At 42.0% G+C, this 27,160-nt stretch overlaps 3 protein-coding genes across 4 annotated transcripts; all 3 read left to right on the forward strand.

The window, feature by feature from the left end:
- Nucleotides 1–833: 833 nt before the first annotated feature.
- cth1 (cysteine three histidine 1) lies at nucleotides 834–2,299 on the forward strand. Its single transcript, XM_061959374.2, has 2 exons — nucleotides 834–1,038; nucleotides 1,196–2,299. The coding sequence occupies exons 1-2, from the start codon at nucleotides 1,030–1,032 to the stop codon at nucleotides 2,057–2,059; spliced, it is 873 nt and encodes a 290-aa protein (XP_061815358.1). The 5' UTR covers nucleotides 834–1,029; the 3' UTR covers nucleotides 2,060–2,299.
- Nucleotides 2,300–6,408: 4,109 nt separating this feature from the next.
- On the forward strand, nucleotides 6,409–17,261 carry taf6l (TAF6-like RNA polymerase II, p300/CBP-associated factor (PCAF)-associated factor). The gene is made up of 11 exons (XM_061959372.2): nucleotides 6,409–7,957; nucleotides 10,577–10,663; nucleotides 10,749–10,899; nucleotides 12,440–12,490; nucleotides 12,549–12,643; nucleotides 12,710–12,784; nucleotides 15,674–15,894; nucleotides 15,981–16,113; nucleotides 16,174–16,302; nucleotides 16,370–16,854; nucleotides 16,921–17,261. The coding sequence occupies exons 1-11, from the start codon at nucleotides 7,736–7,738 to the stop codon at nucleotides 17,258–17,260; spliced, it is 1,989 nt and encodes a 662-aa protein (XP_061815356.2). The 5' UTR covers nucleotides 6,409–7,735; the 3' UTR covers nucleotide 17,261.
- Nucleotides 17,075–19,571, forward strand: btg3 (B-cell translocation gene 3). 2 transcript variants are annotated; one of them, XM_061959376.2, is made up of 4 exons: nucleotides 17,075–17,200; nucleotides 17,528–17,768; nucleotides 17,838–17,975; nucleotides 19,161–19,571. In XM_061959376.2, the coding sequence occupies exons 2-4, from the start codon at nucleotides 17,605–17,607 to the stop codon at nucleotides 19,438–19,440; spliced, it is 582 nt and encodes a 193-aa protein (XP_061815360.1). In that variant the 5' UTR covers nucleotides 17,075–17,200; nucleotides 17,528–17,604; the 3' UTR covers nucleotides 19,441–19,571. The 2 variants fall into 2 exon arrangements, with proteins under 2 accessions (XP_061815360.1, XP_061815359.1); XM_061959375.2 differs by lacking the exon at nucleotides 17,075–17,200 and having other exon boundaries at nucleotides 17,289–17,768.
- The last annotated feature ends 7,589 nt before the right edge of the window (nucleotides 19,572–27,160 follow it).

A 27,160-nucleotide genomic window follows, 5' to 3' on the forward strand; every position in this document is an offset into this window, starting at 1 on the left:
TCTTTTTTCTTACATTATTGCTGAGGCAATTGTATTCATGCATTTCCTTATAAGCCCATAAAATACACAATATGTTTGTATAGTTTAACATGCGAAATTGCTTGTCAGTCGAGCTGTAACAAACAGCAGTCCTGCCAGACCACTTTTCATTACAAGTGCTCAATTTTGACACCAGGGAAGTTGATTTGAGAAGAACACAACACAAGTATTTAAAATGGAAAAACTACATACAACTCAAAACTATGAACAATTTTGAGCATTTTAAACTGTCAATAGTATATATTTGACATTGGAGGCTGTGTCTGTAATGTTGTCTAATTTTGTTGACATTCTGACAGTGGTTGCTGTACCTAAATTGGCCAATCTGATTGGTTTTTGTCGGTCTCGTAACTGGATAGGTCAAGCAGGCATTATTATTTAAATTATTATTATTTATTTTTTTAAATGTCCAAACTATGCTATCTAAATGTGGCTGCGGTAGAAAAGTACAGTAAAAAAAAACCCTCTCATACCATCCATCCATCCATTTCTACCGCTTATTCCCTACCAAAAAGTGGAAATCAGAATGGCCTTTCCTTGTCACGTGACCCACGTATGGCCGCCCACACTTCCGGTTAGGTTAAACAAGCATTTATTTTTTTACTTTTTGATTTAAAACATTTGTCCACATTATACTATTTAAATGTGGCTCTTGTAGGGAAGTAAAATAAAAAAAACAAAGCAACTCTTAACTCAAATCGGAAATCATATTGGGCTTTTTCTCCTCACGTGACCTGCCTAGCACCGCCCACACTCCTGGTCACTTCAGGCAGGCGCGCACCTGATGCTAGTTTGAAACACCTTCGCAGCTTTAAAAAAGGCGACCATGCTCACTTTCACATTGCCTGAGACTCAACAACAAAGCAGCAGTATTCGGGTCCACGCCAACAGACATATTTATTAAGTATTTTTTTAAATAAAGAGTAAGCTTTTTCCGTCTTTAAAGGTTTCTATTTATAGCCGCGAAGCTCACCTGACCACTCAGCAGCCATGATTGAGGTAAGGCCTAGTTTGTGCCACTTCGTTTAGTTTGCTAACAGTTTGGCTGTTTAAACTAAGCATAATGCTAATTCACAATTGAGGCTGAATCTGTTGGAATATGTCATTAATAAAGTATTAGTGTTCACGCTGAAATTGTTTTATTTTCATGTTTCAGGCTAGCAGTGATGATTTGTTTCTCCCTGCCTGTTATGACGAGGAGCTTGTTGACAACCTGCTGTCCAGTGAGGAAGCAGCAGCAGTAGGAGGTCAAAGTCTTTCCCTGGTCAAAGCCCTCCTCCCTGTGCTGGAGCCGCCATTCGCCCTCATCCCGTGGATGTGCTCTACCCGCTACAAGACGGAACTGTGCAGCCGCTACGCCTCTTCCGGGCTCTGTCAGTACGCCCAGCGCTGCCAGTTCGCCCATGGCATCCATGACCTCCGCGTGCCCTCCCGCCACCCCAAGTACAAAACCGAGCTGTGCCGCAGCTTCCACACTGCAGGCCACTGCTGCTATGGAAGCCGCTGCCTTTTCGTCCATGGCCCCGCAGAGCAGCGCCCGGCCCCGTGCCGCCGCAAAAACGTGCCCTGCCGCAACTACCACACCTTCGGCATTTGCCCCTACGGCACCCGCTGCAGCTTCTTGCACATAGGGGACAGCAAAGCCAGCAGGAGTGTGTCGGAGTCGACAGACGACGGCGGCGTCAAGACTCCGGTGCACCACCCGAACAGGGAGTGGAAGCCCAGAGGTGCCTTGTGCCACACCTTCAGCTCGTTTGGCTTCTGCCTGTACGGCACACGCTGCCACTTCCAGCACGGCCTTCCCAACAAGGTGAGGAACCTCTCCGCCGAGCTGTCCCCCGCAGACAGCAGCGGCCTGTCGTCCCCGTTCGCCTTTTCCAACTCCTCCGCGTCGTCGCCCCCGTCCTCCCCGTTGGCCACCCCACCCGTGGAGGTCACCGCCCATAACGCCTTTACCTTCTCCAGCCAGCATCTGAGCAACTTGCTGCTTCCGCTGGCTCTTCATCTGCAGCAGATGTAGACGAGAAGTGTGGGACATATGTGACTGAACATGATGAGCATTTTTGATTTTTTTTTTTTAACTTTGTCTTTTATCAGTTTAAGTTTTAAGATTAGATATCACTGTTGGGTTAGTCAAGCTATAGCAATTCTCCTGCATCACTGCAGCTGTGAGTTTAACTTAATTTTTTAACCTATTATACAGTACATACTTTATTAGGTGATATGCTTGACATGGCATGAATAAAATGAATATAACCTACTTTTTTGTGTTTAAATGGTTCTTGAGTGTACCGTATTTTTCGGAGTATAAGTCGTACCGGCCGAAAATACATAATGAAGGAAAAAAACATAAGTCGCACTGGAGTATAAGTCCCATTTTTTGGGAAATGTATTTGATAAAACCCAACACCAAGAATAGACATTTGAAAGGCAATTTAAAATAAAGAATAGTGAACAACAGGCTGAATAAGTGTACGTTATATGACGCATAAATAACAGAGAATGTGCCTGGTATGTTAACGTAACATATTATGGTAAGAGTCATTCAAATAACTATAACATATAGAACATGCTATACATTTACCAAACAATCCGTTACTCCCAATCGCTAAATCCCATGAAATCTTATAAGTCTAGTCCAGTCTAGTGGTTCTTAACCTGGGTTTGATCGAACCCTAGGGGTTCGGTGAGTCGGGCTCAGGGGTTCGGCCGAGGTCAAGACACACCCAACTCATCGTGTAAATAACTTCTCCCTATCGGCGTATTACGGCAACAGCAGAAGTCAGACTGATTTGCAGGTGTGTAATTTGTTAGTTTATGCACTGTGTTGGTTTTGTTTGAACAAGGTGATGTTCATGCACGGTTCAGTTAGTGCACCAGTAATAAAACATGGTAACACTTTAGTATGGGGAACATATTCACTATTAATTAGTTGCTTATTAACATGCAAATTAGTAACATATTGGCTCTTAACTAGTCATTAAGTACTTATTAATGCTTTATTCGGCGTGTATTTTATTATAATCCTAACCCTCTAACCCTAACCAAATAACTCTAAATTAAGTCTTTGTTACTTAGAATATGTTCCCCATACTAAAGTGTTACCAAAAACATATAACTTTGTCTTGAATTTGAAAAAAACCCAACATTTTATTTTTCACTAAAGAAGGGTTCGGTGAATGCGCACATGAAACTGGTGGGGTTCGGTACCTCCAACAAGGTTAAGAACCACTGGTCTAGTCTCTTACGTGAATGAGCTAAATAATATTTGATATTTTACGGTAATGTGTTAATAATTTCACACAAGTCGCTCCAGAGTATAAATCGCACCCCCGGCCAAACTATGAAAAAAACTGTGACTTATAGTCTGAAAAATGCGATATATGCACTAATTTTAAACGTGTCACAGCATAGACTCATTAACTCTTGTTTGGCACAATATATACAAAGTGTGACCCAGGGGTCATTTTAAGCTCACTTTAAAAAAAAAATTTTATTAACCCTTGACATGTTCTGAAAATGAAATTCGCTTATGAAAGTTATTTGTTAAAACCCTATTTGCTTTGTCATTCTTGTAAATGTAATCTAATTTCCTTTGTTCGGGCAAAAATTTGTTCTTAAAAAGTACAGAAATTAGTGGCTCTCTGCCATTTTTATTTTGTGGCGGCTGCTGTCAGACAGGGCTATGGTTGTAGGCAAGCATTTTGAGGGGGCAGTCATAAATGTGAAGGGGGCACCATGTGTACGCCCTGCCCCATTGTGCTCCAGCACTATTTTTCTGTGCTAATACAGTAGTTTGCCTTCATTGAATTTAAGATCCAAATGCCACGCAGTAAACTGTGTTCAATCGATAAAATAGATTACTACTGGTGGGCGTGTGATTTACCAAGACTGCGTGTACAATTGTAAAGTGGTGCAGACGACTTTATTTAACCGAGAAATTTGGATGTACTATACTCATTTACTGCACATTCATGTTTTGCATCTACGTTGACACCATTTTTTTCACTTTGTTTTTACCGCTGAAGGTACATGGGAGAGAGGCTGCATTTACTCCGCTCAATACGTAAAAATGCATACTTTAAGGTTTTTTTTTTCATAAAAGGATTATGCTTTGTGGAGGGGGGGGGAAAAAAGTCATAGAACTACTGAAGGACACAAACATATCAATTGAATTTGTTTTAATCAACCACTTAGGTCCTAACAGCTATAAAATGATGTTGCTGAATAGACATTGTACATAAATTATACTTATTTCATTGTGCTCTGACCAGTAAGCATGTAGACACTTGCAGCGTGAGGAAGTTCACATTGATGCAAATATTAGTAACCCAAATTCGTTTTAATCACCGTTTAAACAAGAAAAGCAACTGTTTTTGATAAAAACAAACAGTACATAATCGTGTCAAAATAAAATATAACATACATTTTTATCGTAAAAGATATACGGAACATATCCAGAAGTACTTTATTAATCCCAAAGGGAAATTAAGATTTTCAGCACAATCCCATTAAGAGCAGACAAACATTACAGGGAGACAGAACAGGATCGCTGACGGGTCTGCCAACTTCCAGCACCCCTTACAAAAAAGTTGAGAAACAGGTAAACACTAGGGCAGTGGTTCTCAACCTTTTTTCAGTGATGTACCCCCTGTGAACATTTTTTTAATTCAAGTACCCCCTAATCAGAGCAAAGCATTTTTGGTTGAAAAAAAGAGATACAAAAGTAAAATACAGCACTATGTCATCAGTTTCTAATTCCCCAAAGGGAATAAGCGGTAGAAAATGGATGGATGGATGGATGGTATAACAGTGCAAAATATTGTTCATTTGTAGTGGTCTTTCTTGAACTATTTGGAAAAAAATATATAAAAATAACTAAAAACTTGTTGAAAAATAAACAAGTGATTCAATTATAAATAAAGATTTCTACACATAGAAGTAATCATCAACTTAAAGTGCCCTCTTTGGGGATTGTAATAGAGATCTATCTGGATTCATGAACTTAATTCTAAACATTTCTTCACAAAAAAATAAATCTTTAACATCAATATTTATGGAACATGTCCACAAAAAATCTAGCTGTCAACACTGAATATTGCATTGTTGCATTTCTTTTCACAGTTCTTTTTGACAGACATTTAAAAAAATCTCACGTACCCCTTGGCATACCTACAAGTACCCCCAGGGGTACGCGTACCCCCATTTGAGAACCACTGCACTAGGGGGAGTGGGGGGGTTGAGAAAAAAAATTCAGTCTAAGCCTGGGCCCCTGGAGAGGGGGTCCAGACTGAGGCCCAGGAAAAAAAAAAACTCATAGCCATAGCACACATAAACATGTGTGTAAGAGGGAAACAACAAAGGACATTAAAAGAGCAGAGGTGATGCAACCAGCCACTTCTACATACAGCTACAAAAGTAAAACAACAACAAAAATAAAAATTAATCAACCAATAATATACATTTGCACACACGATTGCACCATGCATAGACAAGCAACCAAACAAAAACATAATTTCAACACCCAGTGGGGAGAGCATGGCCAGAGACAGGAGCAGACCCAACAAAGCAACCAAGACCACTCTCGGCCGCCCACCAACTCTCGGCCAGTGTCCAGTCCGCATGGATGAGCGAGGGTGCGTCCAAGGAGACCGAGTCGTCCGATACCTGCTCACTCAGCCAAGACACTGTGAAGCTTGTCCGTCCTGGAGCCCGGCGCCAGCTCCGCAGCCCTGTCTATTCATCCGCGTCTCCTCCAGTATCAATTTAAGTGGACCCCGACTTAAACAAGTTGAAAAACTTATTCGGGTGTTACCATTTAGTGGTCAATTGTACGGAATATGTACTTCACTGTGCAACCTACTAATAAAAGTCTCAATCAATCAAAAAACTCTGGCAGAGACCCGGCAGCAGCTGGTCCCCATGGCTAAAAGGCTCCCGGGAAGCAGATACAGAAGCCAGCAAAAAAAGCACCGCAGAAGTCACTAAAGTCACCCCAGTGTTGGCCCTGCGACCAGGTGGCCACTTGTCCAGCCTTCTGAGGCTCCAGCGACCCCCGAGGGGGACAAGCGGTAGAAAAAACGGATGGCTGGATGTATTGTGTATCCGTCCATACATTTACTATCGCTTGTCATACAAAAAGTTAGAAGACTAATTTCACTGATTTTCGTAATGTCGAGAGCAAAATGAACTCAAAGTTCAAAAAATGGGGTGACGCACCGAATGCTTTATTTTGAAGTATGGACGGGCTACTTCCTGTTTGCTACCTCGGCACCGCAACGACAGAGCTGCGGTTTTCAACAAAACTTTCCTCATGACTGTGAATATTCTACCCCCGTTAGGATAACAACGTGAGCTGGAACAATTTACGTCGACCCCTAAATAGTTTGTGTTTCACTGGCTTTGTCGTTGCTAGCTTTTCGTCTTGTGTTGCTTGATTGTAGCTGCTAGTGCTAGCTAAGGCATGTAGCATCATAGCTAGTTGCACAGGCTAGCACATTTGTTTTTTTAAGCTTTCGAACTTAGTTTTTTATGCTTTTAAACTTTTACTTGATATCATCATTCCTAGGGTTAGTCGTGGAACATAACGAATCTGCGAATGTGCATCTATTAACTACAAAGATAACAGTCCATCAAACCCCGATGTAAAACGCTGCATATTGGGACACCAAGCCGACTAGCGGGAATTGGATTGATTGATTGAAACTTTTATTCGTAGATTGCACAGTACAGTACATATTCCGTACAATTGACCACTAAATGGTAACACCCGAATAAGTTTTTCAACTTTTTTAAGTCGGGGTCCACGTAAATCAATTCATGGTAAAATACAGTCATCAATCAATCAATCAATGTTTATTTATATAGCCCTGATTCACAAAAGTCTCAAAGGGCTGTACAAGCCACAACGACATCCTCGGTACAGAGCCCACATAAGGGACGTCGATGTGAATGACTATGAGAAACCGCAAATGTGGGTAACCCCCCCTCTTTAGGGGAGACCGAAAGCAATGGATGTCGAGTGACATAATATTGTGAAAGAACAGTCCCTAGTGGATCTAACATAGTAGTGAGAGTCCAGTCCATAGTGGGGCCAGCAGGAGACCATCCCGAGCGGAGACGGGTCAGCAGCGCAGAGAGGACCCCAACCGATGCACAGGCGAGCGGTCCACCCCGGGTCCCAACTCTGGACAGCCAGCACTTCATCCATGGTCACCGGAACCGGAATAACCTGGCGAGGAGGCAGAGGAGAAAAGAAAAGAAACAGTAGATCAACTGGTCTAAAAAGGGGGGTCTATTTAAAGGCTAGAGTATACAAATTAGTTTTAAGATGGGACTTAAATGCTTCTACTGAGGTAGCATCTCTAACTGTTACCGGGAGGGCATTCCAGAGTACTGGAGCTCGAATGGAAAACGCTCGACAGCCCGCAGACTTTATGGGCTCTGGGAATCACTAATAAGCCGGAGTTCTTTGAAAGCAGGTTTCTTGCCGGGACATATGGTATAATACAATCGGCAAGATAGGATGGAGCTAGACCGTGTAGTATTTTATACGTAAGTAGTAAAACCTTAAAGTCGCATCTTAAGTGCACAGGAAGCCAGTGCAGGTGAGCCAGTATAGGCGTAATATCACACAAATTAATCATCAGAGTATATACATTGAATTATTTACATTATTTACAATCCAGGGGGTGGGATGTGGAGGTATCGTGGATGCTTGTTGGTGAATTCCGGATATGTTCCGTCACATTTTAGGCTGTCAATGGTGACCATGGCTGAACGGGAAGAGCGACGCTTTGCTGAAGTTTCCCGGGACTCTGTCAAACTCATGGCCGACAGTGCCGGTGTGGAGCTCGGCGACGACGTTGCTGCTCTGCTGGCTGAGGACGTTTGTTATCGTCTGAGGGAGGCCACGCAGGTAAAAATTTATATAGCATTAAACATGGCTGGGCAGCACGGTGGTACAGGGGTTAGTGCATGTGCCTCACAATGCAAAGGTCCTGAGTAGTCCTGAGTTCAATCCCGGGCTCAGGATATTTCTGTGTGGAGTTTGCATGTTCTCCCCGTGACTGCGTGGGTTCCCTCCGGGTACTCCGACTTCCTCCCACCTCCAAAGACATGCACCTGGGGATAGGTTGATTGGCAACACTAAATTGGCTCTAGTGTGTGATGTGAGTGTGAATGTTGTCTGTATATCTGTGTTGTCCCTGTGATGAGGTGGCGACTTGTCCAGGGTGTACCCCGCCTTCCACCCAAATGCAGCTGAGATAGGCTCCAGCACCCCCGCAACCCCAAAAGGGACAAGCGGTAGAAAATGGATGGATGGATTAAACATGGCTGACACACAAGTGCATGGTTCTGGTTTGTGTGCACACTGAAAGCAGTTGTGTGCTCGGACTCCAGAAGTGCATTGATTAGCATAAAAAAACATAGAATCAAAAACAAGACAATATTTAGTTTATGAAATAGTTCAGGCAATCTGCAGAATAAATCAAGCGGGAGGTTTGGTAACATTTCTCTGGGTTCCTGCACATGTAGGAGTTGTGGGCAACGAGTTAGCAGATACGAAAAACAAGCAACCACTAAAACATAAGTAAACATGGTGACTAACCACAGTAAAGAAGAAGTGAAGAAAATAATTAAGATAGTGAGTGTGTATGTTGTCTATCTGTGTTGGCCCTGCGATGAAGTGGCGACTTGTCCTTCCACCTGAATACAGCTGAGATAGGCTCCAGCACCCCCCGCGACCCTAAAAAGAGACAAGCGGTAGAAAATGGATGGATGGATAATAAAAAGTGGCAAGATAATTGGATTAAGGAAACTAAAGGTAGGGAGTATTACAAAGTCCAAAGTGGAGTAGGTGTAATGAGAGGAGGCATAGAAATAGAATAGAATTGAATGGACTTTATTGTCATTATATTTGCATATAACGAGATTAAGGACTCCGACTTGAGGTGCGGTAGTGGAAACAAATATGGAATAAAAATAAATCACATAAGTAGCAATAAAGATAAAAGGTAAGAATTGAAATAAACAGACTACTATCCAATAAAAACAAAAAGCAATCCTGTACAATATACAAAACAATATACAAAATACTGTACAATATACAGAACAAAACAAGAGCACCAGAGTAATAAAGTAATAACAATCAGTGTCGGACGTATTGCACAGTAGGGTATTAGGGTAGGATATTGTATAGGGGTGAATTATTTATTACAAGTTTGAGTTCAAGATGGTGACAGCTCTGGGAAAGAAGCTGTCTCTGAGCCTGTTTGTTCTGGCTCTGATGCACCTGTAGCGCCGGCCCGATGGTAGTAGGTCGAACAGGTGGAAGCCAGGGTGTGTGCTGTCCTTGGTAATGTTTTTTGCTCTGTTGAGGCAGCGGGAGTTGTGTAAATCATTCAGGGAGGGGAGGGGGCAGCCGATGATTTTTTGTGCAGAGTTTATGACCCTCTGAATCGCCTTTTTGTCTGCTTCAGTGCAGCTGGCGGAGCACACTGTTATGCAGTACGTCAGCAGGCTCTCGACAGCCGAGCGATAGAAGGTCACCATCAGCTGCCTCTCCAGTCTGTTGTTCCTCAGCACCCTCAGGAAGTGGAGTCTCCGCTGGGCCTTCCGGATGACTGCAGTTGTATTTGGGGTCCAGGAGAGGTCCGCAGATATGAGGGTGCCGAGGAACTTGAAAGAGCTGACCCTCTCCACCTCCTCACCGTTGATGTAGAGGGGGGCGGGGTCTGCAGTGTTTTTTCTGAAGTCAAAGATGAGTTCCTTGGTTTTTGTGGTGTTCAGTAGGAATAGGAAGGAAGAAGACATTATTATTAGAATGAGATTAGGACGTACATATCTAAATAGTTCATTGAAATTGATTGGGAAACATAATACTCAGTGGCCTAGTGGTTAGAGTGTCCGCCCTGAGATCGGTAGGTTGTGAGTTCAAACCCCGGCCGAGTCATACCAAAGACTATAAAAATGGGACCCATTACCTCCCTGCTTGGCACTCGGCATCAAGGGTTGGAATTGGGGGTTAAATCACCAAAATGATTCCCGGGCGCGGCCACCGCTGCTGCCCACTGCTCCCCTCACCTCCCAGGGGGTGATCAAGGGTGATGGGTCAAATGCAGAGAATAATCTCGCCACACCTAGTGTGTGTGTGACAATCATTGGTACTTTAACTTTAACTTTAATACAGGACTGTGTGACTGTTGCCATCAGATAGAAAGTGTTGGACATGTTTTAATACATTGTAGGAAATACAATAGAGAAAGAAAAATACTGGTAAATAAGTTAGCGAAAAAAGGTTCGGTTGGTAGTGGAAAATATTTTAGGGTTGCACTCAGAACACGTAGGATACAACACATTACATACATTTAAAAAAAAATACTCGGTTGAATAAAAGAATATAGAGTAGGGTTCCACCTCAGTAGGTGTCGGTAATGCACACCAGAAGGTTGCTTGCCAACCGCCATTAAACCAAAAGAAGAAGAAGATGACACACAAGTGCATGGTGCTGACTGAAGTATTGGTTGTGTTGCAGAGCAGCTCTCAGTTCATGAGACATGCCAAGAGAAGAAAGCTGACAGTGGAAGACTTTAACAGAGCTCTACGCTGGAGCAACGTGGAGGTGAATGCTTGAAAAACAGACTACGAACACTTATGCAGGCACAGGTTGTGTCAATGTTGTGTGTGTGTGTGTGTGTGTTCAATAGGCCGTCTGTGGTTACGGCTCCTTAGATGCCCTTCCGTTCCGCTCAGTAAAGGATGGCGAGTTGTTCTTTACTGAGGAGCGTGACATCAACCTGGTGGAGTTGGCTCTGGCCACCAACATTCCCAAAGGCTGCGCTGAAACCATGGTGCGAGGTACTGTTAAGAAACGTGTGTTACATCAGTCTTTTTCAACCACTGTGCCGCGGCACCCTAGTGTACTGTGAGATATTGTCTGGTGTGCCGTGGGAGATTATGTAATTTCACCTAATCGAGTTAAAAATATTTTTTTCACACCAGTAATTATAATTCGCAATTAATGTGCCGTTGTTGAGTGTCTGTACAGCGCAGGTAGCTAATTGCTTTGTCGTGTGAGACGACAACGATGGTTTGTCATGATCACAACATGCAGATGACAGCGGGAGGCAGCGTGCAGGTAAAAAGGTATCTAATGCTTAAACCAAAAATAAACAAAAGGCGAACGCCGCCAAGAAAAGGCATTGAAGCTTAGGCATGGCTACGGTATGCAAAACGAAACTAAAACTGAACTGGCTGCAAAGTAAACAAAACACAAAATGCTGGACGACAGCAAAGACTTACAGCGTGTGGAGCAGAGACGCCGTCCACAAAGTACACCCGTACATGACATCAACATGAACAAAGAAGGATAACGTCCGCACTACTTAGATAGTCTCGATTGCGAAAACAAAGCAGGAGAATAGTAACCTGATTCTCGCCAGACCCTTGTAGTTCGCTGAGTTCAACACAAGGGTCTGGGCTCGAAGGCATTGCAAACTCCTTCCAGATAGCAAAAAATAATGAACCAATCAAGATCGCCGGACGGGATTTAATAGATGGGATGTAGCGCCGAAGGGACTGTTTCATTCAAACAACAATGGCGGCACAGAGCGAGGAGTCTTGTGCTGACATTAATTCTGCTATTGCAACTGTTTTGTCGAATCCATCGAATATGAATTATTTAAAAGAGGAACAGAGAACGGTTTTGAAGGCATTTATTGGTGGCAAGGATGTGTTGGCTCTTCTTCCGACTGGGTTTGGATTTCCCAGCGCCGCTCTCATCAGCGTCACGGGTTGATTTCGATGTGTGTGGTTGAAGTAGCACGTCATTCAAGATAACGGACAAGTGGTTTATCCAATCACATACAATGATTTTTTTTACAAGGTCGCGACTTCTGAAATACATCTCCTATTGAGAACTCCCAGATCAATGTGTGGAGCTCAGCGAAGGACAAGGATCTGGCGAGAGTCAGGTTAGGAGAATAGTGCTCAGGGAAGAAATGAAACTGCAACAGGAAAATACCAACAAAACAGGAAAAACACCAAAATAGGGGCGCAAGAGAAGGATTAACACACTACACACAGGAAAAGACCAAAAATTCTAAATAAGTCACATCGTGATGTGACAGGTCGTGACAGTACAACTACTTTGAGACAAGAGCTATAGTGATGCATGCTTAGTTATGGTTTAAAGTCATATCCAACAATTGCGAGAACGACCTTTTATTGTCAATATCGGCTACTGAGTTTCGTTTTTTTTATGATTTCTGCTTGTGGTGTGCCTCAGGATTTTTTCAATGAAAATTTTTTTCCTTGGCTCAAAAAAGGTTGAAAAACACTGTGTTACATGACCGAACATTAAAGAAGCCTCCATGATTGTCTGTATCCATCCTTTCAGTGAGTGTGTCGTACCTGGATGGGAAAGGCAACGTGGCGGCTCAGGGAACAGGTAAAGACCTCTGCTATTGACTCCAAAATGTTAACTACCTAATGTTTTTCCTCTTAAGTTCCCTCAGCGGTTCAGTCTTTGTCGGATGACCTGTTAAAGTACTACCAGCAGATCACACGGGCCATCCTGGGAGAGGACCCCCACCTCATGAAGGTTCTTTGCACGCTCATATAACACGCTAATGCTAAAACCACCACCTCACTGGCTCTTGTCGTCCAGGTGGCTCTGCTTGACCTCCAGTCCAACTCCAAAATGGCCGCCTTGCTTCCATACTTTGTGTACGTCATCAGTGGGGTAAGCCTGGCGAAGGCCATCATGAATTTTATTGGTTTTTATAAAACCATTCGATATGTGATACATGGTTGACTATACTCTCTCAATATGGCCATGCTCGGATGGGAGTGAAACAAAAACAAGCAAGGACATTTTAGTTTATGTTTAGCAGCATAATTTAAGCGGACTAAAAACAGCATCACACTCTCAGAAATAGAGATACCACCACATACTTAATTAAGTACAATGGTTGTGTACCTTTTTGAGCCATTTACTGTATGTAACCTTGAGTCCAGATCCATTTGTGTGTCTTATTTATTTGTACCACTTAAAACAAAACACATTTTATTTTAGTAAAAAAAAATCATAAAAACACTTTCAGAGAAATGAAAGAGTAGTGGAATAGGAATTACCATTTCAAATGTCAAAACAATATTTAACTTGGTGCACCCCCCACAGCTGTGGTCCTTGCCAAGGTTTGTCATTCTCCCAGTGGATTGATTTTTCTCTTGCCTGGATGTGCGTTCAGATCTGGGGATGTCGTCGTGGTTTGTGAAGCCCTTTGAGGCACTTGGGATTAAGGGCTATAAAAAATAAACTTTGATTGATCAAAGTGTGCATGGCCGGCAAGAATAAGAAAAACTACACATTATCAATGCCTCCTACATTCATAGTGATTAGTTAAAGCAGGGGTACAACACGCTACGACAACCCAGCTACGACCAGCGGCCACAATCTGGCCCATGGGATGTCCCAAGTTAAAAATATTTTTTTTTCTTCTGTCCAGCTACTCGGGCAAATCATATTGTTCAGGTAGATGTCCAAATCTGCTGTTCAGATTTACTTAACAAAAGGGAAGTGTGGGATACTTCTCTTGTTGCCTTATTTGTATTTGACTTTATTAAATGTTATATAATATATTTAGTGTTTATCTATCTATCTATCTATCTATCTATCTATCTATCTATCTATCTATCTATCTATCTATCTATTAATCATTATAATTATAATTTGTGGTCATTTGGGTACCCAAAGAAGGAAGAAAAGAAAAACTGATAACGTGTATATACCGTATTTTTCGGACTATTAGTTGCAGTTTTTTTTCGTAGTTTGGCCGGGGGTGCGACTTATACTCAGGAGCGATTTATGTGTGAAATTATTAACACATTACCGTAAAATATCAGATAATATTATTTAGCTCATTCATGTAAGAGACTAGACGTATAAGATTTCATCGGATTTAGCGATTAGGAGTGACAGATTGTTTGGTAAACGTATAGCATGTTCTATATGTTATAGTTATTTGAATGACTCTTACCATAATATGTTACGTTAACATACCAGGCACGTTCTCAGTTGGTTATTTATGCGTCATATAGAGTACACTTATTCAGCCTGTTGTTCACTATTCTTTATTTATTTTAAATTGCCTTTCAAATGTCTATTCTTGGTGTTGGGTTTTATCAAATAAATTTCCCCCAAAAATGCGACTTATACTCCAGTGCGACTTATATATGTTTTTTTTCTTCTTTATTATGCATTTTCGGCTGGTGCGACTTATACTCCAGAGCGATTTATACTATATATATATATGTTTATATATATATATATATATTGTTTTTATATATATATATATATGTATTTATATATATATGTATTTATTTATATATATATATGTATATATATATATATATATATATATATATATATATATATATATATATATATATATATATATATATATATATATATATATATATATATATATATATATATATATGTATTTATATATATATATGTATATATATATATGTATATATATATATATCCATCCATCCATCCATCCATCCATCCATCCATCTTCTTCCACTTATCCGAGGTCGGGTCGCGGGGGCAGCAGCCTAAGCAGGGAAGCCCAGACTTCCCTCTCCCCAGCCACTTCGTCCAGCTCTTCCTGTGGGACCCTGAGGCGTTCCCAGGCCAGCCGGGAGACATAGTCTTCCCAACGTGTCCTGGGTCTTCCCCGCAGCCTCCTACCGGTCGGACGTGCCCTAAACACCTCCCTAGGGAGGCGTTCGGGTGGCATCCTGACCAGATACCCGAACCACCTCATCTGGCTCCTCTCGATGTGGAGGAGCAGCGGCTTTACTTTGAGCTCTCCCCGGATGGCAGAGCTTCTCACCCTATCTCTAAGGGAGAGCCCCGCCACCCGGCGGAGGAAACTCATTTCGGCCGCTTGTACTCGTGATCTTGTCCTTTCGGTCATAACCCAAAGCTCATGACCATAGGTGAGGATGGGAACGTAGATCGACCGGTAAATTGAGAGCTTTGCCTTCCGGCTCAGCTCCTTCTTCACCACAACGGATCGATACAGCGTCCGCATTACTGAAGACGCCGCACCGATCCGCCTGTCGATCTCACGATCCACTCTTCCCTCACTCATATATATATATATATATATATATATATATATATATATATATGTCTTTATATATATGTCTTTATATATATGTATTTATATAGTCAAGGTTTCTGTGGTTTATCCGTTCTACAGTGCTCAATACTGGGGTAGAGTGGAATATACGTTAGGTCAGGAAAAAGCAAAGAGGCTATATCGTCCCTACAAGCTTGTTTCGCAGGTAATCCCTGCTCGTCTGTAAAATCCCTCTAACCATGACGCCGCCCGGAAAATCCCCTGACGAGCAGGGAACCCTGCGAAACAGGGTTGTAGGGATGATGTAGCCTCTGTGTGTATATATAGATATATATTTGTGGTCATTTGGGTACCCAAAGAAGGAAGAAATTTAAAACTGATAACGTATAATGGATGTGTAAAGTTTTCAAACCATCACCAACACTGCCCGTCGTCAGGTTTGAACTTGTAGTATATAAATGTTTTGTTTGTTTCAGGTGAAGTCTGTGAGCCACGACCTGGAGCAGCTCAACAGGCTCTTGCACATGGTGAAGAGCCTGGTCCAGAACCCTTACCTGTATCTGGGCTCGTACGTGCGTAGCCTGGTGTCCAGTGTCATGTACTGCATCCTGGAGCCTCTGGCCGCCTCCATCAACCCACTCAACGACCACTGGACTCTCAGGGACTATGCGGCGCTGCTCCTCAGCCACATCTTCTGGTGACGCTTTGTTGGCTTTCAAAATTAAAGTCACTGCCGTGTGGCGCTATGTTATGTGATGGTTGGTAGGTCTGTGTTCCTTCCAGGACTCATGGTGATCTGGTGAGTGGACTCTACCACCAAATTCTACTGTCTCTGCAGAAGGTTCTGTCGGACCCCGTGAGACCGCTTTGCTCCCACTACGGTGCTGTGGTGGGCCTCTACGCTCTGGGATGGAAGGTATGCCTAATGCTCAGTCTACAAGCACACCATGGTGCAATAATTAGATTTCCTTTTCAGGCCGTTGAAAGGGTTCTCTTCCCGCACCTTCCCGCCTACTGGGCCAACCTGCAGGCTGTACTGGACGACTACTCTGTGTCTAATGCCCAGGTCAAAGCAGACGGACACAAGGTCTACGGAGCGATCTTGGTACGTACATCTTTCTATAATCATCATGACAAAGCAGAGATGTGCAGTTCTTCTGTTTGTCCTGTAGGTAGCAGTAGAGCGCCTGCTGAAGATGAAAGCGCTGTCTCTGTCCCAGCCGGCAGACACAGGCTCCAGCGCTCTTTTGAACTCTGCAGCAGGCGTTCTGGGTTACCGGGTGAGCTCCCCAGGCCTCAGCCCGCCTCCAGAACCTCACTCCGAGGCTGCCTTGGGAATCGCCAGCCACCTCCAGGCTGGCAGTGCTGGCTGCCCGTGGGAAGATTGGACCCCCGTGCCGCTCCCCGCCATGTACTGTGAGCTCTACTCCTTCTTTGGAGACAGCCTGGCTGTTAGGTTCAGCACTGAACATGGTTTTGGCGGCGGGCCGGCCCAGCTCGGTGACGCCAGGAAGGATCCTCTTACACCCCCCTCTAACCATGACGCTGCCCGGAAGATGCCTCAGCTCACGGCCAATTTGAACATCAGCCCAAGGCATGATGGGAGTCCTCGGACCGAGCCGCCACCTCCCAGCCTGGCTCTGACTGGATCCGGAAGGTAGAAAAATACCTCCCTTTTTACAAAACCCCCCCCAAAACAACTAAATTGTTTTTTCCCCATCAGGTCTCTGGCTCGCTCCTCTTCCTCGTCTGTGCAGCGCTCCAGGTCCTCCGCATCCCGTGCAGGCCAGCGACAGGCGGGTCCTTCTCGGGACGTTTTCCCTAAAGCACGCTTCACGTCTCCTCAGTCGGGGCCTTTGACTTTCTCCTTCCTCATTGGCGGCAGACAAATGGGACGTAGTTGCCGAGGCAGACGGCCCTTCCAGACCACGTTTGCTCCAACGCCGGCCCTTGCCACCGTGCCGCCACGCGCCTACGCCCACAAGCTGCCCGTCATTGGCAGGGTGGGGAAACCTATTCGCTGCTGGGCTCGCTCGCACTATTCCCTCCACCTCCCTCTTTAGAGGATTTTCCACAACTTTTGTCATGTAATTTATTTTTTGTTATTGATAGTTAATTTTTTATGGCGCTTCTTTTTTATTTTTTTTGTCGTACAAAGCAGTTCCAATTTTGTCATGTGAGGACAATTAAAAGACAGCATATTGAAATGTTTAGGACACATCGGTCCATCTTCATGTCCAGTTAGCTGACTTGCAAGACTTCAAAGATTCCCACTGATCTCTCATTGGTCATTGGACCGTTAATCTTTATGATGTCATCCCTCTTTGTAGTTTCCTTTTATGTCGTCCCGCCCTGTGGTACTTAAGTCGAATCGGCAAACGAAGAATGCAAAGACATTTGGTGGGCGATGGAGCGAGAGCTGGCAGTCGTGTGCGTGCTCATGGATATGCTGGTGACTAAGTTGACCAAGCAGAAGACGGAGCTCTTCATTGAGAAGCTCCACGGGGCCCTCGAGGAGAAGTTCCAGGGCCACTGGTACCCCGACAACCCCAGCAAAGGACAAGCATACAGGTCTGACTCTGTATAGTGTTCTGTTCTCCACACTCATGTTTGTATGCTAAACATGGTGTCTCTTAACAGGTGCATTCGAGTCAACATGTCCAAATGTCAGGATCCAGAACTTCTTCGGGCCTGCAGGGAGAGTGGTGTGAACTTCAGTGACCTCGGTTTGCCTCCTGCGCTCACGTTATGGGTGGACCCTGGCGAAGTCTCCTGCAGGTGAGACCTATACATCTAATACTATATATATATATATATATATATATATATATATAAAATTTTAATATTGACACTTTTGAAAAAATTCCTTGTACACAGGAGGGCCAAAAGATTTGAATGAGAGCCAAAGTGTTAATGGTATTTTTCGCTATTTGTTTAGTTATTTTGAACAATTGACATCATTTTACAATAATTCTGATACTCTTGCATTTTCTCATATTGTATTTGTATATTGTTAACTAATTACCAGCTTTGTACTGAGATGCAAAAACCGCCTGGGAGGTTACGTGATTGTCGACGAGGTTTGTTCGTTAGCAACATAACTCATTAAGTTAGGAGCGGAGCTTTCAGGAAATGTCCGAAATGAAATAAAGAACAATTGATTAGACTTTGTAGCTGACATGAATCATTTCTATTACGTTACGTTTACGTTATGAGATTTAACTTCTGCATGTGTATGCTCACTCGGCCCCACAGAGACAAAGATAGTTAACAGACAAGACGATTAACTACAAATAAAACATCTGCCTTGTTTTTAATGAATACTTAGGCTAACCACGCTACTGTATTTTGATGTTGGTCACTTTACTGCTACTTGGAGAGCCAAGAGTTTTCTGATCGATAAATATTTATAACAAAAAAAACGAGCCCATCCTGCTCGTACAGAGCTCATATCAATCCTGTGTATCAGTATTATGCATATTTTGATCAATCTGCCCACTTCTTACGCTAACACAATTTAACTGGTGTCCTGGCTGGTCCACCATTATTGTAGATCACTTAAGTAGTTGATCTTAGTTGTTTTGGAGGTCTAATGACTGTAGAATAGAGCAGTGGTTCTCAAACTTTTTTCACCAAGTTGCACCTCAGAAAACACTTGGCTGTCCAAGTACCACCATAATGACCAACATTAAAATACAGTAGGCTAAAGTATTCATGAAAATACAAGACATAGGTTTTATCTAACAAGTGTATTTAATATTTTTGGCCCCAGTAACATTACACACAATTTGAACAGTAAAAATGTCTTCGAATATAGGAAAACTAAGTCACTTTTTGGCATACCAGGAGATCTAGCCCACTGGTATAGAGGGTTAAAGTCTGGCTCGAGAGCCATTTGGGGGCTGCGTCTTTTTTTCACATACTGTGAAATAAAAATGAATCATGCTTCCACTGTTCCTTCAGGATTGGAGAAGACAGCGCTTGTTTAACAGTGGCCAGGTTCGTCAACCCCAGCAACAAGAGCAAAGCAGAAGAAGGTCGTGCACAAGTGACCCAGACTGACGAGAGCGTGTGCTCATGCAGCAACTGGGAGTCTTCATTGGGAGATGAGAACATGGACACATCTTGGAGCTGTCGTCTTCCGGTATCATGTGGCACATCGTCTGTGTTTATCTTTCTTCTTTTTGTCTTCTTTTCCTTTCATCTTTTCTTTGCAATGCAGAACATAAAAAGCGGCCATTAGAAGATAAAAGTCATCTGAACCATTTTAGCTTTCATTGACAGAAAATCAGTGTGTGATAAGATGCACAGGAGAAGATGGCTTAAAGCAATTACAGGGCTATTTTCTTATTTTGAATATATGTATATATATATATATATATATATGTGTGTGTATATATATATATATATATATGTGTGTATATATATATGTATATATATATATATATGTGTATATATATATGTATATATATATATATATATATATATATATATATATATATATATATGTTTGTATGTATGTATATATGTATATAGTGATCATTTGTGATAATGGATGTGAAAAGTTTTCACACCATCGCCAACACTGCTCGTTGTCAGGTTTGTTTGTCACTGCTTCATTTTGGGACTAACGTTAATATTTTTTGATGAAAGTTGTAACCACATAGGCCAAGTAAATGTTTTAGACTGTTTTGTATATATTGTATGTTATCTCATTACTCTTTAGTTCAAATTCTCTATAGTTTTGATATATATATATTTTGTATTGTTATTGTGAATAATAAATTCTGGAAATCACATTCTGTGAGTTTTTAAAATATGTTTTCAAGTAAGAGTTTTGTTTCAGTTGTTGTAAGCGTTCAGTGCTCACGGGCTACAAATATTACAGTAAGAAGTGCCTCTCGTGCTTGAATGTCTATTTTAGCTGGCTCACAAACCGAATCAGACTTAAAGGTCTTATGCCAGAGATCGAGGGGGACAGTAATTACTCCAATTAGGAAGTTAGTTTGGGGATTCTTGTCTTTGAGGATAGATGTTAGGAGTGTTTCTCTTTGATTTTTCTTGGACTCTTTCCAGATATATTTTGATGTACTTATTCCTGGATATTTGGTACATGCAACTTTCAGTCTAACTTGACGTATATATTAAGTTTTTGGGTGGTTGGTAGATTGCAGGGTGATAGTTTATGTTTTATGTAACTTAAAGCTAGAGTCTAGACCAGGGGTCGAATCCATTTTCTACCGCTTGTTACTCTCGGTGTCTCCTCGCCGCTCAGACAAATCATGTCTAAAAATGCATTTTCCCATCGATAACGTGACATCATCAGCGGCAAGTGCGTGAGGAATGAAGCAAATATCTGTTTGGGTTAGAAAATATAGGTGTATATTTTTTTCTGCTCATCTCCAATGCAAACACCTGACCTGTCTTTGTCCACATGGCTTTGTTCTTTGTCACGTTTAAACCGATATGGTACTCAACGGTGCCAATTTTAAGTGCCTTTGGGTGTGTTAACTGTTAATAAATATGAATAGTTTAAAAATAAAATACAATGTTTAATGTAATATTTAAAAATAGGCTGATTATGATAACTGTGATGTCCTCGTTGTTACATCTTGTTTTCTTACATTTTTAATCTGATTTGCAAATATTATATAATATACTTCATTCAGTTACAATTCCAAGACGTTAAATAGCAGTAGTGTAGAGACTACGATCTATTAAACACTTGCTGTTTGATTGTAACATGCATCTTAGTTGTAGTTTTCATTACCAAATGTTGAGGTGTTAAAATCACTAATGCTAATAAGTAGAATGTTTATGGCAAAGTCAATGTAAATTAGCATCAAGCTACCAGAGTTTGGATAAGGGTAGCCTTACTTTACATCTGAGTTTTTTCTAACAGGCTGTGTTCGCATGTAAAAATGGCAGTTTGACTAAGTGTGCTCTGAGTGCTGTGTGACTCTTTTTTTTCCTGAGTTCCGGTGTTTAGTCTGCAACCGGACGTGATATTACAAGCACCGAAGGTATCAACATCTGGTATTGTTTTATGATTTTACGTGAAACGATACTCTGTAGTATTGACGAAATTCGGCCGGTGTCTATAAAATCATTGATGTGTATTACTGGTCTTGTCATCCGCGTCCGGACAGAAGGATGACACGGCAGTGCGGCTGGATCAAAAGAGACGTCGGAGATGCTTTACTGAATCAAAAGTTGCTTTATTTGAAGCAAGCGTTATTATACAGGACTGCAGTTCCTGGAGGAGGTCAAGTCAAAAATTATGCACTCCTAACTTGGTGAAGCCAAACCATCAGTTTTATATTCCTCCTTCCTGTCTCTGTGTGTGTGTGAGGTCAGGAGAGCACATCCTCACCATAAAGACATGTTTGTGTGTAAGTGTCTGGAAAGACAACAGATGTTGTTCGTAACTTAAATGTTGGCATTAAGCTAAACATGTAGTCTTTTCTCATGGGTAGGGCTATCACCTTTGCATACCAAGGTCCGATTTGATTGACTTTTCTTCCGCGAGAACTAATCCAATCCACACACAAATGTCTATACTAAAGGGCCCTATGTTAATCTATGCCCAAACTGAAATACCTACTAGTTCAGGTTATCCCCGGAGTCTTAAAAAGTCTAAAAAATTATTAAATCCAATCATTTGAATTTAAGGACTTAAAATGTCTAAAATTCTCCTAAAATCTCATAAAAGGTCTTGAATACAATTTTGAAAGGTCTTAAAAATCTATCGACCTTACTTTTAGTTAAAACATGCATAAACTTCAGTCTCGCTTTGAAATGTTTCGATTTTTGAGGAGGCTGAAACGTAACCTGATTTTACTTTGTTGTATTTTTTGTCCGTATGGATGTGAAATTATTAAATTATTTTCAAGATGGTCTTAAAAAAGTCTTAAAATGTATTCAATTTGACATGTTCAAACCTGCAGAGACCCTGTAGTTAAAGTTAAGTTGTCTTTCTCCAAGATGAATATAAACATTCTAAACACCATATGCAAAACATAATATGAGTTAATTAATTCACTTCATTACCAACTACGGTATCCATCCCCACCCATCGCATCTTTTATTTTGCAGTATTTATGACATGTAATAAGTTTGGACATCAGAAAATGTGCAGCTTATTTGATTCCTTTCTGATCCTTAAATCAGGACCGTCCACTTTTGATAAATTTTTTGCATTAAGAAGCAAAAACCAATCCATTGTAGGTCAATATATGCTAATATATCTGAACAGAACATCTTAACTTTGTGTTATCGATGACAAACTAGTGAAATATCTGACAAGATATTTCCTTAATAAGTAGGGGTCACCCGATCCAATACTGATATCGGATATTGGTCTGACGTCAGCAAAAAAAACAAAACTATCAGATGATATCGGCTTGCATCTAAGAACTCAGAAAGAAGCTCTGATATAATCAGTCCTGCAGCATGTTTACTTGGTCCAAAACTGGACAGCCAGTCAACAAAATGTCCTCCAATAAGCACACAAAGTTGGTCTTTTCTTGAATCTTAGTGAGATAACTGAGAAGGCTACTATATGAGCCAGGAGCTACTCAGCAGCTAAGCACACAAGCTAGACATACATGATAAGTGCCCTTCATTGAACAATGTTGTGTATGCACTTGAATTAAGGAATTATTGTGACCACTAGGTGTCACCAAAAACACATTGACACTCCACTTGAAAAGCACAATTAACCCTGTCATAAGGTTATTTTTTTATTATCTACCTTTGTTTCATACCTACCAATAATAAAAGCATCTATTATGATTTGTGCTGACATATTGGGTCAATATCGGTATGGGCCAATACTCAAGGCTCCAATATACAGGTAAAAGCCAGTAAATTTGAAAATTTTTGAAAAACTTGATTTATTTCAGTAATTGCATTCAAAAGGTGTAACTTGTACATTATATTTATTCATTGCACACAGACTGATGCATTCAAATGTTTATTTCATTTAATTTTGATGATTTGAAGTGGCAACAAATGAAAATCCAAAATTCCGTGTGTCACAAAATTAGAATATTACTTAAGGCTAATACAAAAAAGGGATTTTTAGAAATGTTGGCCAACTGAAAAGTATGAAAATGAAAAATATGAGCATGTACAATACTCAATACTTGGTTGGAGCTCCTTTTGCCTCAATTACTGCGTTAATGCGACGTGGCATGGAGTCGATGAGTTTCTGGCACTGCTCAGGTGTTATGAGAGCCCAGGTTGCTCTGATAGTGGCCTTCAACTCTTCTGCGTTTTTGGGTCTGGCATTCTGCATCTTCCTTTTCACAATACCCCACAGATTTTCTATGGGGCTAAGGTCAGGGGAGTTGGCGGGCCAATTTAGAACAGAAATACCATGGTCCGTAAACCAGGCACGGGTAGATTTTGCGCTGTGTGCAGGCGCCAAGTCCTGTTGGAACTTGAAATCTCCATCTCCATAGAGCAGGTCAGCAGCAGGAAGCATGAAGTGCTCTAAAACTTGCTGGTAGACGGCTGCGTTGACCCTGGATCTCAGGAAACAGAGTGGACCGACACCAGCAGATGACATGGCACCCCAAACCATCACCCAACCATGCAAATTTTGCATTTCCTTTGGAAATCGAGGTCCCAGAGTCTGGAGGAAGACAGGAGAGGCACAGGATCCACGTTGCCTGAAGTCTAGTGTAAAGTTTCCACCATCAGTGATGGTTTGGGGTGCCATGTCATCTGCTGGTGTCGGTCCACTCTGTTTCCTGAGATCCAGGGTCAACGCAGCCGTCTACCAGCAAGTTTTAGAGCACTTCATGCTTCCTTTTCATTTGTTGCCTCTTCAAATCATCAAAATTAAATGAAATAAACATTTGAATGCATCAGTCTGTGTGCAATGAATAAAAATAATGTACAAGTTACACCTTTTGAATGCAATTACTGAAATAAATCAAGTTTTTCAAAATATTCTAATTTACTGGCTTTTACCTGTAGGTATCGTATCGGAAGGGAACAAGTTGTACTGGGACACCCCTATTAATAATAAATTCATTGTATTTTTTCCAAAGGCCAATAATGCAGGACGAACATGGCCACCCTTTTTTACGGCCTTGCTTTAAAACGTTGGCACTGCGAGTGTCGTGCAGACTGCTGTGTCACGGCTGCTGGGCGACCTTCCTCTCTGCCTCGTGACAGACACTCCACAGGTGTTTGGCTAATGCTGGCTATATTTACAAAAGTCCCTGCACACGGAATTGTTGCGCATGACGCCTCCTGGGCTCCAGTTGCTCTCGCCGAGCCAACGTCCAAGCGCATGATCACACATTCCATCGCATGAAATGTGAATCTGCGTGGATGTGTTCCAGGGGATAGGACACACACATGTGTATGTTGTCTTGTTGCTGGGGGGATTCAGAGGACAGCTTTAGAGTTGATTTCCTGAAGTAAACAAGGCCGATCAGTAGTTGTCATGTTGTCTCCACTCTCCACTGAGCACAAGTATCTCCGCTAAAGCACTCATTCAGCATGTCCTCTGTACGGCTTTTAGTCAGTAAGGAGGACAGCCTGGAACAGTTTGTCAAAGTCACATTGAAAAAAAAATGGTTACCCCTCCGCCTCCATATTTTTATTTGTACCCGCCCAAATGCAGCTGTTTCCCCACTTTGTCCACCCAGTGGAGGAACTCTTGAGATACTCTTGAGTCAAAGAGAGCATGCAATTGCATGAGTGTCCTCATGCAATTGCAAACCAAAAGTCATAATACCGGCATATAAACTGTTCTAACATAAAGTAACATCCCTGACGCCCTTGATCAGATTTTAAAATCAGTTGTACAATAAATTAAAAAACCATACGGTGCAAATAGTTTTTACTTCCATGTTACATTGTTGATTGTTGTGACAGTCCAAATCAGGGTTTTTTTTCCACTGCAGGGAATAAAACATGCAGATTGCCCGTTTGTTTATCCTTTTCTTTTTCACTATATATACATTATAATATATAAAAAATGCCTGTAAGTCAGCTTGTTGTTGTGAGCTGCGGGCTGCAAAGGGCCTCCATGTGACGCACTTTGGACACCCCTGGTTTAAATCTTTGTATAAAAAACTGTTGACCGGTGTTTATGTTGTAAGCGTGGGTTCCCCTTTCGGGTACTCCGGCTTCCTCCCACCTCCAAAGACATTCACCCGGGATAGGCTGATTCCATCCATCGATCCATTTTCTACCGCTTGTCCCCTTCGTGGTCGGGGTGTGTGCTGGAGCCTATCTCAGCTGCGGTGGGGGTGTACACCCTGGACAAGTCACCACCTCATCGCAAGGCCAACACAGATAGACAGACAACATTCACACTCACATTCACACACTAGGGACAATTTAGTGTTCCCAATCAACCTATCCCCAGGTGCATGTCTTTGGAGATGGGATCCCATCTCCAAAGACATGCATAGCATGTAGCCGGAGTACCCAGAGGGAACCCACGCAGTCACGGGGAGAACATGCAAATTCCACACAGAAAGATCCCGAGCCCGGGATTGAACTCAGGACCTTCGTATTGTGAGTCACATGCACTAACCCCTGTTCCACCGTACTGCCCGGATAAGCTGATTGGCAACACTAAATTGTTCCTAGTGTGTGAATGTGAGTGTGAATGTTATGTATCTGTGTTGGCCCTGCGATGAGGTGGCGACTTGTCCAGGCTGTACCCCGCTTTCTGCTAGAGTGCAGCTGGGATAGGCTCCAGCCTCACTGACCCAGCAGCTGGCCGCTGCACAAGAACTCCATCCAGCCATTCCACCCACCGCCCCAGCCACATTCCTTTGTCTCCCACCCCCTCCCCAACAGAGACAGAACCTACCCCACCGCCCCAGCCGTGATCTCACCTAGGCACCTTCTACCCGCACTTTCTACCCCATCCAACCCGTGCATGTGATGTGAGAGTGTATAAGGCCCCCAGATTGTCTACTGTGTAGTTAGAATTAGGAGGTCAGCCGTCACAGCTGACCTGCAGTCCCTATAGATGTGTGTGCTGTAGCGTGAGGGAGATACAGTATATATGCGGTTGACGACTAATGATGCAATCAAAATAGGTGACATCAGCGAAGGATGGACGAGCAGGGGACAAGTCAGGAGGACTGGAGCCCCATAGAGGCATCCTCATCCTCCCCACAAGCTGATCCCTCAAAGTCCTATAGGTGTGTGCGTTGTAAGCAGATACACACAATCAAAACAAAAAACAAAGTCACTGCGATCAAAACAATCACCGCCATTACCGTCTCCGCGGCATTGCTCAATGCGCCCAAAAGATACCCACACAAACGGCAAAATCCCCCAACCAAGCTGCACCTCTCCTAAGAAATAATTTGACCTCGCAAGTAAGCTTTTAACGTCTACTACATGTATGGTGTATATGTAAAAAGAATGAGTATTCTCTCCTTATTTGGTGTAGAAAGCGCCATATATCTGAAATCCCAAGTTCTGGGAGACAAGATTGGATATAGGAAGCTGACTTAAATAAATTGAAATCTCCTCCCATAATAGGAACCGGTAAGTGAGAATGTAAATCAGGGAGCAATCCAATGAGTTGCACAAAAAACTGGGCGTCATCATCACAGTGAGGAGTATATACAATACATTCACTAATATTACCTTGGCGTTGTAAAATAAGCCCTTAGCTATGATATAATAATAATAATAATAATAATGATAATAATCTTTTATAATGCCAGTGGGGATAAAATGTACATTCTTATTAACCAATATGGCCACGCCTCTTGCCTTAGCCTGATAGGTAGAATGAACTGGGCCGATTTCTTAGAGCAAAAAAACTCAATGCAAAGTAAATAAAAAAACAACAAACAAAATTACAAAAAATAAAAATAAAAATAAATAAATAAATAAATATATATATATATATATATATATATATATATATATATATATATATATATATATATATATATATATATATATATATA

This window comes from Nerophis lumbriciformis, linkage group LG05 (assembly GCF_033978685.3).
Source record: "Nerophis lumbriciformis linkage group LG05, RoL_Nlum_v2.1, whole genome shotgun sequence".
NCBI lineage: Eukaryota > Metazoa > Chordata > Actinopteri > Syngnathiformes > Syngnathidae > Nerophis > Nerophis lumbriciformis.